Source organism: Gossypium hirsutum, chromosome D05, assembly GCF_007990345.1.
Source record: "Gossypium hirsutum isolate 1008001.06 chromosome D05, Gossypium_hirsutum_v2.1, whole genome shotgun sequence".
Lineage (NCBI taxonomy): Eukaryota > Viridiplantae > Streptophyta > Magnoliopsida > Malvales > Malvaceae > Gossypium > Gossypium hirsutum.
In genome coordinates, this window is record NC_053441.1 from 10169514 (window position 1) to 10190377 (window position 20864).

General features: G+C 30.5%; 1 protein-coding gene across 1 annotated transcript; it reads right to left on the reverse strand.

Moving 5' to 3' along the window:
* Positions 1-4877: 4877 nt before the first annotated feature.
* LOC107906411 (12-oxophytodienoate reductase 2) lies at positions 4878-7315 on the reverse strand. Its single transcript, XM_016833393.2, has 5 exons — positions 6996-7315; positions 6605-6745; positions 6380-6510; positions 5843-6016; positions 4878-5739 (listed from the first exon to the last, which is right to left on the reverse strand). Exons 1-5 carry the CDS (start codon positions 7061-7063, stop codon positions 5141-5143), a joined length of 1113 nt encoding a protein of 370 aa, XP_016688882.2. The 5' UTR covers positions 7064-7315; the 3' UTR covers positions 4878-5140.
* Positions 7316-20864: the final 13549 nt, after the last annotated feature.

Sequence of the window (20864 nt, forward strand, 5' to 3'; positions counted from 1 at the left end):
ACATCGAATAATCAATTTGGTACCGATTTTGGGCGTTATGAGGGTGCTAACCCTTCCTCGTACGTAACTGACTCCCGAACTCGTTTTCTCAAAATTCGTAGACCAAAATAATTTTTAAGGTGAGCCGATCACACCTTAATAAAGGATCGGTGGCGACTCCAATCTTATTTTTAAAGACGACAACCAAATTTTTGTTTTTCAAATAACGGTTTCGACATAGATGATAACGAGGGAGAGTACGTTAGCAGTGTGTTGTAATTTGCCTTTTTGGGTTTCGCATCTTTAGGCGCAGCCCTGTTGACCAACGCTACACTCCCTCGCCCCTGCTTCCTTTAAAACCAAAATGAAACCAGTGGTAATCATCTATTTTTAATTTCATCGGTTTTATTGCATAAATATTAAAAAAAACTGTATATTAAAAAAAAAGACACGGATACAATATTAATAACATATTAATTTCAAAAAAATAATTTTTGAAAAATAACTTTTACACAAAGTAGCATATTAATATGTTCATAATTTACTAAATTCTCTATAAAAATATTACATGCCTTTGTATTAATAGTCTGATTGCGTTTTACTCTTTTTACTAAAAAATAGAATTTTTTTTATGTTAGATGAAAAAATAAATTGATATTTTTGTTAAAAAAATTTATCCATTTTTACTATAAAAAAACTTGCATAGCTCATAAAATAACCAGGCAATTAAATGTGACTTGCCAATGTATAACATTTTGTATAAGGAATAATTTTTAACCGTAGATTGCGTTGTAGCCCCACAAAACCCCCTGTACTATATTGTGAATTCCATTTTTTTCCCTCCACTGAAAAAATAGACAAATTAACCCATGCACGTTAGATGAGGTAGCAAAACGACTATTCCGTTAAAATTTGAAGTTTATATATAAGGTATGATAACAAATTTAACCCTCAATCTTTACATATTTATTTAATTTAATCCCGACTCTTTTGTTGGAAGTAAATTAAAAAAAAATTAAACTAATAAAGCTAAAGGGTCAAAAGCCTTAGCAAATTGTTTTTAATAAAATAGTAAACGGGCAAATAACCAATAAAATCCCCTTTATTTTTAAAATTACCGAAATGGGCCAGGTCCTGAATTAAATACCAAAATGGACCATTTCTCCAAAAAATGCGTCCACGTCAGCGCATTATCAGGGGATAAAGCAGGAAAACGCTTCCTCAAGGAAGCGCTTTGTCCACGTGGACAGAAAACGCTTCCTTGAGGGCGCGCTTTGTGTCCACGTGGACAAAGCGCTTCCCTGAGGAAGCACTTTTTTCGTTTGTTAGGGTTTAGGGTTTTTTGCAATTAGGGTTAGAATTTTGGAGTTTTTGAGTTTTTAGATTTTAGGGTTTTAAGGAAAAATTAATTAAATAAAGGTTTAGGGTTTCTTAATTAAATTAATTATAAATTTTAAAAAAATTATAAATTATTTATAAATTATTTATTAAGTCTAACTTTATTTAAATATAGTTAAATATTAATTACAATTATTATATTTTTTCTCGAATTTTGATTTTAAACATCTATAGTTTAAAAAATATATTAAATATTAAAATATTAAAATTTATGTTAAATTCTACTAAATAAAGTTATTAATACCTATTTATAAATCATTCACTAACAATCAATAAAATATTTACCCATCATCTTAAGACCTTAAGGAATTATTATCCCTAAAATATTCTATTATTAATATGATTGTATTATATTAAATTTCATGTATTTTTTTTACATATTATATTATATTAATATTTTTAATTTATAATAAATTTAAAATTACAGCAAAAGATAAATTTAATATATATATATATATAAACTTTTAACTCTTTTTCTGTTTTTCATAAAAAAACTCTTTTTCTATTTTAAATTTTAAGAATACAAAAAATTCATTATATATTTTATTTTTAATTTATTATTAAAAAATTCTTTTAATAAATTTAATTTTTACTAAAAATTTAATTTTACTAGTTTATTTTTTTAGAATAGTTTAAAATATATATCGAATAACAACTAGTTTTATTTGATTTTTTCTTAAAAACTCTAAATACTAAACCCCAATCTAAATTTTTTAAAATTTATAATTAATTTAATCAAGTAACTCTAAACCCTAATTTATTTATTTTTTCTTTAAAAACCCTAAACACTAAACCCTAATCTATTTTTTTAAAGTTTATAATTAATTTACTCAAGTAACCCTAAACTCAATTTATTTGATTTTTTTTCTTGAAAATCATAAACACTAATCTAATTTTTTAAAATTTGTAATTAATTTAATTAAGAAATCCTAAACCCTTATTTATTTAATTGTTTCCTTAAAACCCTAAAATCTAAAAACTAAAAAAATTCCAAAACCCTAACTCTAATTGCAAAAAACCCTAAATCGTAAAAAACGAGAAAAGTGTTTTCTCAAGGAAGCGCTTTATCCACGTGAACACAAAGCGCACCCTCAAGGAAGCGTTTTCTGTCCACGTGGACAAAGCGCTTCCTTGAGGAAGCGTTTCCCTACTTTATCCCCTGACAACGCGCTGAAGTGGACGCGTTTTTAGGGGAAATGGTCCATTTCGATAATTAATTCAGGACTTAGCCCATTTCGATAATTTTAAAAATAAAGGGACTTTTATTAATTATTTGCTCTTGTTAAACTCTTTTAAAATTTAAAAATGATTGAAAAATCATAAAAAATCAAAAAGTTATTAAATTATTAAATATAAGATTTAAAAAAAATTGACCCCTACGTCATTTCATTGATAAGCAAGCCTAACGTCATTGATGAGATAGTCCATCCCTTAGCTGCCAATGACCACCTTTGCTTTTATGATCCCACTAATATAAATATGGTTAAATTCCGACTTAAATTTAAATTGTAATATTTTTAGAACAAATCGGTTGAAATAACACTGAAATGATTTTAAAGTTTAAGTTTATATGATTTTTTTTCCAAAAAAAGACTTTGGGTTCATATTAGTTTGTATTTGAAGGTTTAAGGGTTTTTCTTTTTTTGATTATTATGAATTTTTTGTGTTGATGGAGGAACCGATTTCTCTAGGATAAGTCATGTCTTTAAAGTGTCGTCTTTGGGGTAGTTGACTCAAACTAGAGGTGATCATGGGCCGGGCCGAGCCGGGCCCATAAAAAATTACAGCTCGCTTCCTAAGCCCGGGCCCAACTCCTGCCGAAAATACTAAGCCCGAGCCCGGCCCGGCCCAACCTTTTTTTATGATAGAAAAAAATGATTTTATCATTTTAATAACCTATATTTTTATAATTTTTGAAAGATTAAATTAACTTTTTTATCATTTGAGGGGCAAAGTGTAATTTTAGTATTACTATTTTAAAATTTTATAAATTATAAAGAGTTAAAAAAAGATTTTTTATTTTTATTTTAGAGTAGAACCCTTGCCCAAGAAATATCATATCAACAAATTTAACAATACTAATAATTAAAATTAAATTTTAAAATTTGAAATATAAAAAATTAAAAATTTTAAAATAAAAATAAAAAAAAAGAGGTAAGGGCTTAGGGATTTTTACGGGCTTAGGGAAATGGGAAATGGGGAGGGGAAATGAGAATTTTTTTTAAATATATATATTTATTATATTCGGGCTGGGCCGGGCTGGTCTCGGGCCAAAAAAATTTTGCCTGAGGCCCAGCCCATTTTTTGCCCAAACCCATATTTCGAGCCTATATTTTTACCTAAATCCTTCCATATTTCGGGCGGGTAGTTGGGCCGAGCCGGGCCGCCCGGCCCATGATCACCTCTAACTCAAACCATCAACAATTGAATGTATTATTCTCATGCCAGGGTTTTGTCCTCACCCTCCAAGGAGAGCCATATATGGTTCATGAAATGGAGGCGCCTTGATCGGTGGAGATCGATACCAACAAGACTTGAGATAACTGTTAGTGTAATAGCCCAATTTTCAGTGATGTAGGAAACAGTGGTTCGAGACCACCAAATCCGGAAAATGAGCTCATAAATTTTATTATTTAATATTTACGAGCAAAATGAGGTTTTTTAAAAGATTTTTGAATTAGAAAGTTTGTGGTCATAAGGATTTATTAGATTAATTAATTTGAAAAAGAAGTATCGAGACCTCAATGTTAATTAATTTGGAATAGCAATAAAATTAAAGGTAAATTATATAAATTGTCACTCGATTATTAAAAACATTTGTATAGATCATTCGACTTTAAAAAGTTACAAAATAATCATTTAATTTATTTTTTTTAAAAAAATTAAATCCAAAATTGTTAAATACTTTAACTGTTATGTTAATGACTTATTTTTTTAACAATCATTTTGAATACACATCATTTCCATGTCATATAATAATTTAAAAAATATTAACCCAAATTACCCACCCGTCCCACTCCCCTTCAAGCTCCCTCCCTTCCTTGGTTCATGGTGCTGGAGGTCTAAACAAGAATGTTTCTCCCACGAGTAGAAATCTTGTGAAATAATGTGGATGATTTATCAAAATTTTAAACTCAATAATCTTAATTAGTAAGATAAGGTTATTATGGAAGAAAAATGTTATGACATAATTAGAAAGGCAAAATATTTTATATACTAACACTGCAAAAATTTTAAAAATGACTTATAAAGTATAGTAAAATATTTTTTAATACTGTTTGTGGAAAAAAATGTACCAAATCATAACCTAGTTAGAAAACTTTATTTTAACTACAAAATAAAAAAGTTGATCGTTCTTAAAAAATAAAAAATAAATGTTAACCATTAAATTAAAGTATAAGTGAGATGTTAAGACTATTTAATTAGTTTGTTCACTAAACTATCCTTTATTTAAGAAAAAAAATGAAAAAATATGGTCAAATTTGGAATCTTGACACAGGTTTACTAACAAAATTAGATTTTAATATTGAATAATAACGGTTCACAATGTTTTATTTAGAGAGAAGAAAAGCTACAGTGCTTCACCATGTAAAAGATGCGATGCAGGAGCATCTTAGTTGTCAACAACTACGATCCAAATTGGAGAAAATGGATTTAAGTATAATTTCTATTTCGGTTTTCACATTTTAACGGGCCATAATATGAAGATCCAAACTTCTGAAACAAGTAAAAACATGCCCCTGTTCTGTTGTTTAGGGGAAACTTAAGCATTGCCATTATCTTCAAGAAATGGGTAATCAGTGTAACCAATGACTGGATCAGATGTATAGAAAGTACTCCTGTCATACTTATTAAGAGGGGCACCAAGCTCAAATCTCCTTGGCAAATCCGGATTGGCCAAAAACAATCGACCGTAAGCAACAAGATCAGCTCGGTTCTCAGCCACAGCATCGTTTCCATCATCTCTACCATAGCCCCCAGCAGCGATGAAGGTGCCATTAAATGCCTTTCTCATTGGCACAAGACTTTGAGGACATTCACACACTTCCATCCCTATTTTAATACTAGGCTCCACCATATGGCAGTAGAGAATTCCGTATTTGTTCAAGGCCTCAACCATGTAGAGGCCTAATGCTTGTGGATCAGAGTCCACTGACTCCATGTATTCTGTATAGGGAGATAGCCTTATTCCGACTTTATCTACTCCTATTTCACTGGCAACAGCTTCGACTATCTCTAAGGCAAACCGGCTTCTGTTTTCTAAAGACCCCCCATATTGATCTGTCCGATCATTCACTTGATCTTTCAAAAACTGTTCTATTAGGAAGCCATGAGCTCCATGAATCTCAACTCCATCAAAACCTATAAATCAGCCACCAAAATTAGCACCCATTTTATATAATTTTAACGAATCCGAGACATCCTCTTAAGTTTTTTTATTCAGAATCTAGGAAAAAGAACATACCAGCTTCCATAGCATTCCTTGCTGCAATTCTGAAATCATTGACAATCTGGGGAATTTCATCAGTCCGTAATCGCCTCGGAGGTGAGAAGTCCGCAACATCTACTCCACTAGCTCGCAGTTCTGTCAACGCCTTATCAGTACAGGAGATTGGAGGTTGTCCATTTGGCTGAAAACCTGTAAATATTTGTAAATAATAAACCATAACATGGTGCCCAATGCCATCACATGAATATCAAAATTCACCAGAAAAGAATCACGTGGGGCCATGCTATCTGGAAATAAAGTTACAAAACAAACTTTGGGTATCAAAAAGTAGTATTTATCTGGATTCAAAACCTACGTTTTCCTTTTATATAATTTGGCTAGAACCCTTACATCATAGCATGCAGCAATAAAGTATCGGAGATAAGAATTCAGACATTAGTGCATTGATTTTTTAATCATCCATTCACTTTTGAATTTTCATGTAAATGTCACTGAATTTGGTCACAGACAGAGAAGACTAAATGGAGGTGTTGTAAGAGAAGAAGAAGAAACCTGTATTTGAAACCCTTCCAACATGCCAAATCTGACAAAAGAAAATTCCACCTTTCGCATGAACAGCATCAACAATGGGTTTCCAGGCCTCAACTTGCTCTTTCGTCCATATACCAGGTACATCTGGATACCTTCATTAATTTGGGGAAGGGGTGTGTCATTAAATTGATATTTGAGGTTTAGAAAAAAGAGAGAGCAAAATTTCAACTTTTTGAGATTGATTACCCTTGAGCTGTATCAGAAACTCCAGTAGCCTCAGCCAGCAAAAGACCTCCTTTGGAAGCTCTCTGGGAATAGTATAAAATGGCATGTGGTTGAGGAACGTTATTGTAAGATCTTTGTCTAGTCAATGGAGCCAATACAATTCTGAAACAAGACAAAGAGAGGTAAAATTATGAAGCTAGTCGGTCGATTGCCATTAATATTTTACAGAAAAAAAAAGTAACGCGAATTGGGATTTTCAACTAAACAAAAATATGCTGATTCAATAGGAAATGAGGGTTGAGATTTTGCATCAGAAATTATACAAACAATATAATGGGAACCAAAAAGCTAGGAAGAATGCAAAACTCCTGTTACTGAGAAATCAGAAAAATGGGTTTGTTGCAGTAATTACCTATGAGAAAGATTGAATTTGCCAAGTTTGTAGGGGGTGAGAAGAGGTTGAATGGTGGTATCTTCCATTTCAATTAAATTGAATAAATGGGTATAAATTGATTCTGCTTGTAAGGAGGAGTTAAAACACTTGTTTTGGTTATGCAAATTTGCCGAGTTATGGAATGGGATAATGGGTGGAGGGGTATATATAATAAAGCAGGAAGAAAGGCTAAAGGGTGGAGGGGTTTATATATAAGTTACCTAATAAATTTAACCTTCAATCTTTACATATTTATTCAATTTAATTTTGACTCTATTATTAGAAGTAAATTAAAAAAAATTAAACTAATAAGACTAAAGGGTCAAAAGGCCCTACCAAAATTTTAAAAAATTTAGTTAAGCTCTTTTAAAATTTAAAACTGATTGAAAAATCATAAAAAATTAAAAAAATTAAATAGTAGATTTAAAAAAATTTGACCCCTACGTATTTATTGGATCGGTATTATTATTTTTAATAAAAATTCTATAAATTTTTTGTAAATTTTATTTATAATTTTTATAATTTTGTGAATAATTTTAAATTTTAAAAGGGCTTAATTGATTCTTTTTATAATTTGTTACTATGGCCTTTTTGACCTATTGGTCTTATTAGTTTAAAAAGTTTTTAATTTACTTCCAACAAAAGAGTAAGGGTCAAATTGAATAATTTTGTAAAGGTCAATGGTTAAATTTATTATTATACCTTATATATAAACACTAAGTTTTAATGGAGGGGTTGTTTTGCTACATCCGTAAGTTAATTTGCACCGTTTTTAGTACAAGGGCTAAAATGTAATTTAAAATATATGATATAAGCGTTTTGTGATAATTTTACGAACAAAATATAATCCAATAGAAAAGATGAACAGTCGACTAATTGAGATAACTTGAGGCTCATAAGAAATGTTAAACTAAATAATTTTACGTCATGATAATAATCCTTTGTATCTATTCTATGATAGGCAAGCCTAACGCAATTGATGAGATGGTCCGTCTATCCCTTAGCCACCAATGACCACCTTTGCTTTTATGATCACATACAATTCAACTTCATTACCAAACTAATATAAATATGGTTAAATTCCGACTTAAATTTAAATTGTAATATTTTTTAAACTAAATTGATGATGGAATCAGTTGAAGTAGCACTGAATTGATTTTAAAGTTTAAGTTTATATGATTTTTTTTCTAAAAAAAATACTTTGGGTTCATATTAGTTTGTATTTGTAGGTTTAAGGGTTTTCTTTTTTAATTTTGATTATTATGAATTTTTTGTGTTGATGGAGAAACCGATTTCTCTAGGATAAGTCATGTCTTCAAAGTGTCGTCTTTGGGCTAGGTGACTCAAACCATCAACAATTGAATGTATTATCCTCGTGTCAGGGTTTTGTCCTCGCCCTTCAAGGAGAGCCATATATGGTTCATGAAATGGAGGCGCCTTGATCGGTGGAGATCGATACCAACAAGACTTGAGATAACTGTTAGTGTAATAGCTTGATTTTCAATGATGTCGGAAACAGTGGTTCAAGACCGCCAAATGAGGTTTTTAAAATATTTTTGAATTACAAAGTTTGTGGTTATAAGGATTTATTAGATTAATTAATTTAGAAAAAGAGGTATCGAGACCTCAGTGTTATGAATCGAGCTATAAATATTTTTATAAATATTTACAGAGTGTCAATAAGGTAGTATTAAATTTTCTTTAGAAAATTTTAACGTTTTGGTAGTCAATTAATTAAAAAGAACTAAATTGAAAAAGGTGCAAAATTAGTTAAAGTGATTAAATAGTCTAAATAGTAAATAAATGAGGACTAAAAGGGAAAATAGACCCATATGAATGGCTGAGGTGGCAAAGCATGAAAAAAATCAAGGATTTTATGTGAAATAAGGGAAAAATTGTAAATTTTGCCAAATTAAAGATAAATAAATAGGAAATTGAAAATTCTAGACAAATTCATCATCATTTTCAGCTCAAAGGCAGCCATTGAAGAAGGTTTAAGCTGGTTTTTCATATTTTAACTTCATGTAAGTTTAATTCTTGCTTTTTCCTTGAAATTTTTATATTTTTGGACTTCTACAACTAGATCCAACTTACTATTTCATTAGTTTTTTTTATTTTGTTGAAAGTTTTGGAAGATACCATAGTTAAGTTCATATGATTTTAGTTATTAAGTGATGAAATTGAGATGTTGATGGGTATTTAAAGGTATTTTATTAAGGAATTTTGGATGAAATCATGTTTTAGGGATTAATTTGTAAAGTTGTTGAATTTATGTGAAATTATGAAATTTCATGGAATTTATGGGCTGCTATTGATATATGTGAAATTATTTAGGCTTGGAATAAGAAATAAATTACATAAATTTCATTTTCCAAGCCTAGGGACGAAATCATCATTTAGTAAAAGTATAGGGGCAAAATAGTAATTTTACCTAAGATGTGACTTGGATAGAATTGAATGTAAATTTTATTAAATTGATGTTAAAGTTATTCATATAGATCCGGATAGATCAAATACGAAGCTAGATCGATGTAAAGAAAAAGTGACGGATTAGTAGACATAAATTCATGAACACTTGTTGGGGTAAGTTCGTGTAACTTAATTGTGTATATTTATATGCTTATATTGAGTATTGAATATGTAAATTGTGTAAATGTCATATATGTGTATGTAATTGATCTTGTAACTGAAAATCCCTGATAAATAAATAAGTCCCATTTGGATAATGAGATTCAATGGATACATGGTTCTATTTCCCGAAATGGTAATGTTCCTGCATATTTTGTGGATGTACCGTAGCTCGAAAGAGCGTCTCGTTACAAGCCCTCTCAAGCTTCTCGTTATAACGTTCTTGCGAGCTTCCCATTAAATGCTCTTCTGAGCATCCTGACTAGTTGTGTTCTGTATATGTTGTAGACACTCCCACGTTCTTATGAGCATTCTGTTTATAGGTTCTTTGTGAACCTCCTGTTAAAGTGCTTGGAGCTTCCTGTTAGTGCTCGCTTGAACTTCCTGTTATCTGGCTATCCGGTGCTCTCTGTTAAAGTGCTATTCGGAGCTTCCTATTAAGTGTTATTCGGAGCTTTCTGTTAAGTGCTCTTCGGAGCTACCCAATATAGGCTCATTGTGAGCTTCTCGTTATTAAGCCCGAATAAGCTTTCCATTACATGGCTCAATGAGCTTCGCGTTATAGTGCTTGAGAGAGAGCTTTCTGTTTAAGTGCCCTAATGAGTACTCCCAGACATGAATTGAAAAATTTATGATTTGTATACTTTATGTGTACTACCCTTTTATCCATCGAGATTTCAAATGATTCAACAGGTAAAATTTTGACATGAAGACAAGTGAATCAAAATAAAATCAATATCTGAAAAATACATGAAATGAATGGAACTTGGTATTTGATGAGCTCATCTTTGGTATTGATATTTACATGAAATGATTAACTAACATATTTGATGAGATTATGTGCTTAGGCTATGGCCAAGTTGTTTGGAATGCATGAATATGTTTACTTAGCGTACAAATGAATGATAAGTTTACTTCCCGTTATACGAACTTACTAAGCACTAAGTGCTTACTCTGTTTCATTTTTTTTGTTTTATAGTACTCGGACGCTCGTTGGGTTGGAAGCTTGGCAAAGATCACTCACACTATCCATCGGCTCACTCCAGTATATTTATGACATTATTTTTGGATATAATGACATGTATAGGTTAGGTTAGCCAAAGTTGGCATACAAATATTTTCGTTGTAAATAGCCATTGGAATGGCTTGTGATGAATGTGTTTTGGCATATTAACATATGAGTTAATTTCATGTTTGGTATAAGTGCTTAATTTGGTTTATGAATATTAGTATGACATTAAGTAAATGTGGTCAAATAGACAAATTCACAAACATGGATTATGAAGTGATATGGTAAGTATAAGACTTGAGTTTTGCATGTTTTTAAAAGTTTTGGATTGGCTTCTGGATGTGTTAAAATGTTTGTGTAGGTGAATGATCAAATGGGTGAGAAATAAGGCATGGAAATGGCTTTATTTTGTCCACGCGGGCGTACTTCTCAACCGTGTGTGACACACAACCTAGCACATGGGCATGTGTTTTAACCGTGTGTCCCCTGCATCTTAAAATTTTAAAATAGAGTATTTGAAATTGATCACACGGCCTAGCACATGAGCGTGTAACTTGGTCGTGTGACCCCTGCACTTAATTAAGTTGCAAGTTAGAGAGTTACACGAGTTAGGGACACAGACGTGTGCCCTACCTCATATGCCATACGGCCGGAGATATGGGCATGTCAGTTGGTCGTGTGAGCCACACAGCCTAACCACACAGGCGTGTGACCCCTGAACTTAGGAAGAATTTTGAAATTTTGTGAAAAATTATCTGAGTTCCCGGTTCAGTCCCGACTCGTTTCTAATGTATGATTTGGGCCTCGAGGCCTCATGGAAGGGACGATATGGTTAAATTATAATTAACTTTTGATACGATTATAAAATAACATGAAATATTTGAATATGATTTGTATATTTTGGTAATGCTTTTAAACCCTATTTTGGTGACGGATACAGGTTAGTGGTGTTAGAGTTAGTATTTGATGAGTTAATAATTATGAAAGTGCCTAGGCACGCCGTAGCTCGAACCACCAACCTAGGCCATAATGCACAAACCTGGCTCAAGTGGCATAATTATTCACACCCAATACTAACACCTATCTCGAGTTTTGCATGCACCAATCTCCACTAACTAAGGCACCCCCTCTATGAACCGTACACAACTTTCCACGGAGGTGGGGACAAAACCATGGCACAAAGACAACACATTCGATTGTTGACGGTTTGGATTGCCTGCCCAAATGATGATACTTCAAAAATAAGATTTCTCCGAGAAATCCCCCATTTGAAATTTGTGCCATTGAGGTTTTTTTTCTTTTTATATCTCAAGTAAAAAAATTAGTATAATTTATCAACAAGTGGATGCAAGTAATAGAATTATACTTGTTTTAGGTATTTGAACTAGTGGATGTGTAATGGCCGAAATTCAAGGTCATCGGAACAGTAGTTTCGTAGCCACAAATCCGATTTAAAGATAAATTTATTTTAATATTTTTTCATGAATATTGATAAGATAGGAAAATCGTATGAAAATATAGATAGAAGAATTTTACCGATTTAGTGGTTAGTTAGAAAAAAAAATTATTGAAGAAATTGGGTAAAAACAAGGTATCGAGACCTCGATCTCGTAAAATCGAGTTGGAAATATTTTTATAAATATTTATGAAGTGTTAGTAATATGGTATTAAAATTTTGTTAGAAAATTTCTACGTTTGGGTAGTTAATTAAGTAAAAAGAACTAAATTGAAAATGGTGTAAAAGTTACTAGAAGGATTAAATAGCTCAATTGTTAAATGATGAGGAACATAAATTACAAATAAGCCCAAAAGGAGATATTTTGGGTGGCATAAGCTGAGAAAAATCAAGAGAATTGGTGAAATAAGGGTAAAATGGGAAAATAACAAATTTTACTAACATAAAAATAGGACCAAATTGGAATATCTAGAACTCTCTTCATATTTTCTTCATTATCATCAGTAAAAAAACGTCCTAGGTGTTTATTCAATCTGGTACTTCATAATTTTTGCACCAAGTGAGCTAATCCTTTCCTTTTTCTTGTAATTTTTGTGTTTCTAAGACTTTTACAACTAGGTCCTATTAATAAATTCATTAGTTTTTGATTTTATGAATGAAATTGAAAGTTTCTATGAATATGTGCTGGAAGTTTATGATGAAATACCATCAAAATTGAAGCTTTAATTTGTTTATGAGATGATTTTATTAGGTAATTTTAATAGAAATTGATTTGTAGGACTTAATTGTGAAAAAGTTTGGAATTAAAGTCTAGTGCTGAAATTCCGATTTCCAAAGGTTATAAAGTAGGTTAAAGTGATAGAATAAAATGTTGATTGAGAAAAATCAGCTCAATTGAGAGGTTAATTGAGCAGAGATGAAATTATCATTTATTGAAAGCTTAAGGGTAAAATGGTAATTAACATCATGCACTAAAACAGTTTTGGACAGTAGCAGTAGGTTAAATTTGAAAAATCACAAAAAATTGTATAAATTAAATTAGAGGATTAACAAAATATAAAATTAAAGCTTGTTGAGTCTAGTTTGTCTTAAAAGAAACGGTGTAAGCAATGAAATTGTGAATCATAAGATATAATAGGTTTTGTAAGACAAGGTCAGAATGATTTTGAGTTCCCCTATTCTGAATTTAGAAAATCATCAAAAATTGGAGAAAAATAATTAGGGGCTTAAATTTATATTTTTAGAATCTTTAATGAGTCTATTTTCAAAAGAAACAAACGAGAACATCATCCGGATTCTGTACAATGAGATAATTAATTTTTAGTGAAGAGGGGTCGGAACTGTCGAACAGTGAAATAGGGAAAACTTTAAAGAATAAACTGTACTTATTGGATAAACTAAAAAGTCTGAAAATTTTTGGTAAGAAGATATGTGAGTTTAGTTTCGGGGAAAATTAGTGGATCTTAATTTGGAGTTCCGTAGCTCAAGATATAAATAATTTAGTGACTATGACTCAATGAGACAGCTTTAAATGCACTATAAATAATAATGGAATTACAGAGAATGTTACATAGGAACATGAAATGTATTAGATTAATGATTAAATTTTTTTATTTAGATCGAGAAAATTCAAATATGAAGCTAGATCGAGGAAAAGAAAAAGTTCGGGATTAGTAGATTTTTGTTTACGAACATGAATCAAGGTAAGTTCGTGTAACTTGAATTATATTCTTAAATGCTTGAAATGTTTGTTATTGATGTGAATATGATTTGAATGTTCATTGAATAAAAATTGATGAAACATTGATATATTTGATAAAAAGGGGAAGAAATCCCAGTTGAGTGGAAGGAAAATTCGATGGATCTCTGAAAAGGAATTGACGGTACAAAGGATTTAGCCCAGACGGGTGATTCTATTCTGATACAGCCCTCCCGAAGAATATGTGGAAAATAGATTTGGCCCGGACGGATAATCCGAATTAGGGTCTAAATTTAGCCTAGACTGGTAATTCAGATCCAAGCTCATTAGAGTAATTGTCATTGCAAGGGATTTAGCCTAGACTGGTAATCTCGACAATACTCTGAGTTTATATTACAAGGGATTTAGCCTGAACTGGTAATCCCGCTGTAAGGATGAGGTTCGCGGGAGTGTGCTATCTGAAATGGAAATGTGCGTACATGAGTATGAATTGACAGACCCGGATTTGTACACTTAGGTGTACCCCTAAAAATCTATCGAAATTCCAAGTAGTTCAATGGGATAAATATGGAAAAATAATAAGGGAATGGAAATCATGGAATTGATGAGCTCATCAATCATGGTATATATATTATTGATACATGGAATTTATTGGACTAACTTGAATGTTGAGTTTGTGCATGTTAGAGGAATAATGCATTGAATGGATGTATGAATGTTTATTGCATTGTATTGAAAATATTAGGTAAGTATAATTCTTGTTACATGAGCTTACTAAGCACAAAGTGCTTACCCTGTTTCCTTTTCCCCTGTTTTGTAGTGTTAAGAGCTTGAAGGTCGAATTTGGTCAGAGACGCATCACACTATCAACCTCAAGATCTTGGTATATAAAGAAACTTTATTTTGAAAATCAATGGCATGTATAAGCTAGTAAAGTAAATGTTAATGTGAAATGAATGAATGGTTAGCCATTGGTATGGCTAACAAATTTTGGTTTTGGTATGTGATGAGGTTATCTTATGAATACGTTAAATCTATCTTGAAAATATGTTGAAATGGATTGGTTGTGTTGGATTGGTCTCGGTTTAAAATTCCAGGGAAGATTAGATGCTTGTAAAGGGGTTATATTGTGTTAAAAAAAAGAAAAAAAACTTTGGGATTTTGCAAAAAATTTATTTGGTAAAATCTGGTAATGTCTCATACCCTATTTCGGCGACGAATACGGGTAGGGGGTATTACAGGATGATTATTAAGTTTAAATCTTGTCATTGTTGGGAAGGTTTTTACCTAAATATTATCCTAATCAGATTAAAATTGATTTCATATCATAAAATGGATGAAAGCAATTGTAACATCGCTAACCCGAATCCATCATCAGAACAGGGTTACAGAGCACTACCGGAGATTATAAATCATACAAATAGAAAATGCAAGCATTCGTATCAAAAACCAATCAAAATCATAGATATTGTCCCTTATACGAGCCCTCAAGGCCTAAAATATGTGTTAGAAACAAGCCGGGACTAGATCGGCTAATCAAAGAATTTTTCAAAAAACATTGAAATTTTTTAAAGTTGCAGGGGACACACTGTCGTGTGGGCATTCGAAATAGGAATACATGGCCATGTCCCAGCCCGTGTCCATGCCCGTGTTACTCATTGACTTATTCCACATAGCCAAGTCACATGCCTGTGTGCTAGGCTGTGTTGAGCATATTGACTTGTGCAATATTAAAGATACAGGGGACACACGACCATGTGTCACACACGGCTGAGACACACGCCCGTATGGACTAAAATAGGTCATTTTCATGCCACATTTCTCACCCAATTTGACACCAACCTAACTCAACAACATGCCATAACAAAGCATTTAAAACAAGCCAAAATTAAGTCTTAACACATAAAATATCACCACACACAACCAATATGCCCTTAGGCACCTTAATTGATAACTTAAAAATATGTCAACCAAGTATCCAAATTTACCTAGATAACCAAATACATATATGCATATCCAAACCACATTTTACTTTCTTTCATTCTACCATATCAAACACATATCAAATATGATTGTAATATCCCAAAAATTTCTACAGTAAGAAAGTAGGTATCCTTGATATAGTAAAATAAGGAAATAAAGTGACAAAAAGGGAAATTTTGAGTTATAGCAACATTGGGAAGTATATGATGATATATTAATGCAAGAAAGGATTAAATCGCAAAAGTGAGAAAAATTTTATTGCCCAAGAGTAAATATTCAAAATTTGAAGGGTAAAGTGTAAATATGAAAAATTTGAAGTACCAATAATGTAAATATTTTAAGGGTGGAATAATCTAGAAACTAAAGAAAATAGATGAATTATGACCAAAATTGAAAAGGTAAAGAATTTTAAGGGACTAAATTGTAATTTGACCAAATTAAGTGATGACTTAAGGATGAAATTTTTAAAGATTATAAATGACAAAATGATCAATTAGAAGAGAGAGAAATCTAAAAGGTAATGATGATGTTGGTGATATTTTTAATTAATTAATTAGATAAATGTTATTTAATTAATATTTTATTAAGATTTTTAGTATTATTTTATTATTAAATGATTAATATAAAAGGGAGGAAAGATGAAGAGAATTTCTCATCTTTCCATGCATTTCACGTTAGAAGAAAAGAGAAGAAAGAAAGTTTTGCTTTCTTTACAATTTGGTCATTTCACAAAAAAATTACCATTTTCACCTAGAAATCAAAAGAATTTTCATAGCCATCAAGAGAGAAAGATAAAAAGAGACCATGGAGAGCTAGAATATCAAGTTAGATTCAAGAAATAGAAGCTGGAGGAGAGAGAAAATCAAGTTAAGGATTGAAATCAATTGAGCAAGGTAAGAACATCAAGATTTCAATATATTTTTGAGTTTGATATTATTGAAAAAGTATGAAATTGATGTTAATGTAGGGTTCTATTATATAAGGTTCTATGTTCTTGATATGTTAGTGAAGAGAAAATAAGATAAAATGATGAGAAATAGTGTAGAGAAAGAAAATAAGGGTGTTATAAACGTGGTAATTAATATCTTGCACTAAAACAGTTTTGGACAGCAGCAGTAGTCTAACTTTGAAAAATCACCAAAAATTTTAGGAATCTAATTAGAGGATTAATAAAATATAAAATTAAATCTTATTGAGTCTAGTTTCTCATAGAAGAAACGGTGTAAGTAGTGGAATTGAAAATCACGAGATATAATAAATTTTGTGAGACAAGGTCAGAATGATTTCGGGTTCCCCTATTTTGACTTTTGAAAATCATAAAAAAATTGAATAAAAATAATTAGGGGCTTAAATTTATATGTTTAAAATCATGAATGAGTATATTTTCAATAGAAACAAATTATAACATCATCTGAATACTGTACGAGGAGATAAATTATTTTTTGTGAAGAACGGTCGGAACTGTCAGACAATAGAACAAAGATGACTTTAAAGAATAAAATGTACTTATTGGCTACACCAAAAATTCTGAAAATTTTATGGTAAGAAGATATGTGAGTATAGTTTCAGGTAAAATTATCGGATCCTAATTTAGATTTCTTTAGCTCAAGATATAAATAATTTAGTGACTATGACTCAAATGGACAGCTTTGAATAAATTTATAAGTAAATAGTGAAATCATAGATAATGTTACTTATAAGCATGTTATATAAATTAAGAATGTGGAAAGGAGAGGAGGAGGAGGAAAATAAATATATGAATATTTTGCTATCATGGTTTTGCATTAAAAATGGTTAATTTGCATGATTTGGGATCAAGGACTAAATTGAATAAAAAGTAAAACTTTAGGGGTAATTTTGTAAAAATGTCAAAAATGACCAAATTGCATGAAATGAATTATTTTATTATTTAAATTAATAAATTGAATGAAATATTAATTTAGATCAAGATTGGATGGAAATTAGAGGAAAATAGAAAATTACTAAAATGTCCCTAAATTTTGGTATTTCTACAATTTAGCCTGGTAAGTTCGTATGAACTATGTTTTGTATAATTTTAATTAAAGTGAATGTTATTTGGTGATGAATATTATATAAATATGTGTTTTATTATTGGAATTGAATTGTTATTGGTAATGTGTATAACTATTAGATGCATTGAAATGATTATTGGAAACTCTATTGGGTTGGAAGCTTGATGGAGATATATCACACTATCCATTGGTTCTATCGGTAATTTTGGATGATTTGATTCTAGTTATAATGGCATGTATAAGTTAAATTGGCCAACGTTAGCTCATTAATGTTTTGATTTTTATCGGTTATAAATATGAATGCTTGATGAAATGAAGTGTCTGTAAATTAATTTATAAACTCCGGTAATGCTCTATAACCCTATTCTGACGATGGATATGGGTTAGGGGTGTTACAATGAAAATGTCACATATATACACATCAAAATATACCAAACACAAGCCATTCAAATGGCTAGTCTCAACAAAACATTTATATGCCAACATTGGCCAAAATAACATATACATGCCATTATAACCAGAATTAACTTCTTAATAGTACCCAAAATAGCTGGTGGATAGTGTGATATAGCTCCGATAAACTTCCAACCCGAACAAGCTTTCGAATTACTATAAGACACGAAAAATAACACAGAGTAAGCATTTAAGCTTAGTAAGTTCGTATAACACAAAATTTAACTTACCATATATCCTTACAATAGGTAAGTAAACATAGCATATCTCAACCAATTTGACCAAAGCCTAAACACATGATCACCAACATATTAGCCATGAATATCACATATAAGATCTAACACACATGGTTGAATTTATCAAATAATCACATTTCATGTTTTTCATATAAATACCAATAATAGTTCATATCGATATCATATAATCTCATAACAAAACTGTGCCTGTTAAACCATTTAGAATATCATTAGATACTTGGGTAGTACACACGAGTTGTACTGAATTGTAATCCGTCAATTTATATACATGTAAGATCATATGAGCTATAAACAGTAAGCTCTTCCAAGTTGAATAATGAGAAGCTCATGCGAGCTGAATAACGGGAAGCTCATAAGAGCTATGGTGTGTCTGCAACACATGCAGAACCCCAACCAAATTGATAACCCTAATGGCATGTCATTTGTATTCTATGAAATTCTATGAATTTCTACGGTTCAAACGGGACTCGGTAATTATTGGATATACAATCGGTATTTATACATGGAAATTATACAAATCACATACATATAATTCAATATAAAACATATAAATATACACTTTAATTACACGAACTTACCTCAACAAATGTACGTAGATATGAATGCGACTAATTCGATATTTTTCCTTTGTCTCGGTCTAACTCCGTACTAGGTCTAACTGGATCTATACAAATGAATTTAATTCAATTCAGCATAATTCATATTCAATTTAGTCCAACACACCTTTTTAAACAAAATTACTACTTTACCCCTATACTTTTAATTCTTTGCAATTTAGTCCTTAGGCTCGAAAAATGAAGTTCATACAATTTAATCCTTACTCAAGCCTGGTCAAATTTATACATATTAATAACAGCTCATATATTTCACAAAAATCACAAATTTTACTATAAATTTATCATCTTTTTCAATTTAATCCCTTATTGATCATTTCATCAAAATTCTCTTTACAAAATTTGTTTATCTAACAACAACCTTTCATTTTCTATCATCAAACTTCAAAATTCAAATACGTTCATCAATAGCAAAACCCTAATACTTTACCAGTTTTACAAATTAATCCCCGAGATAGCTAGATTAAGCTACTACGACATCGGAAACATAAAAATCATAAAAAACGGGACAATAATACATACCCAATTGAGAAAAATAAGCTTGCTAATATCTCAAGCTTCCATGGCTAGGTTTTCCATTTTTTTCTTTTATTTTTGATGGAAGATGATGATAATAGTTTATTTTATTTTATTTAATATCACTTTAATCACAAATTTCCAAAATTAGCCTTAATGTTTCATGAAATTTCCAATGATGACTATTCATGCTTATCCACTAAGCATTTTAATGGTCCATTTACTATATAAAGACCTCCAATTTCAAATTCTATAGCTATTTAATACCAATAGCTTTTAGAACTCAACTTTTGCACTTAATGCAATTCAATCCTTTTCATCAAATTAGGTATGTAAACAGTAAAATTTCTTAACGAAATTTTTATACAATATTTCTATATACTGTAGGCCATGTAATAATATTAAACTAAATTTTTTTTGATTTCAGATTTGTGGTCTCGAAACTACTGTTCCGATTTCACTGAAAACGGGCTGTTACAGCAATTGTGATTATACTTTTAAAAAATTACTACAATTTGAATACAACAAAATGTTATTAGCTTTTTTCTTCTCATTTTTATTGGCGAAAATTACATGGTCTAAATATACTAAACTATGGATAGTTTTATGTGAATGTAGTTTAGAGATCTCTTTATTGTGAGGACTTGATCAAATTAGTTCCACTATTATTAGGTAATTAATTTAGTCATTATATAGTTAGAAAGAATAAAATAAGGCAAAATTAGAATAGAGTAAATATTTATTGTTTAAAAATACCATTTGTTGTTTAATAGAATTAATATTTTTTAAAACTTTTATAATTCTATAAATAAAATCTCTTAAAACTATATTCGAAGAAAGTAATTTTCAAAATGTTTTCTATACAATAAATATTAACTTATTTTATTTTTTTAAAGCTACAACTCTCGAAATGAATAATTTTTAAGGCAATTTGACAATTAGATGGATATTTACATTTGTTTATTTTAAGCTTTAAATCATTATCTATGCATAATATCTTAATGTCAAAAATATTAATGTGTGGTTAGAGAAAATTAAAAATTAATAATGTTGTTTGGAATATCAATAAAATAAAAATAGGTTATATAAATGTTCACTTGATGATTAAATTTTTTTTATTTAATCATTCAATTTATTTTATTTTTATTTTTGCAAGTTCAAATACGTTAAATACTTAACCGTTGGCTGATGTGGTTATTA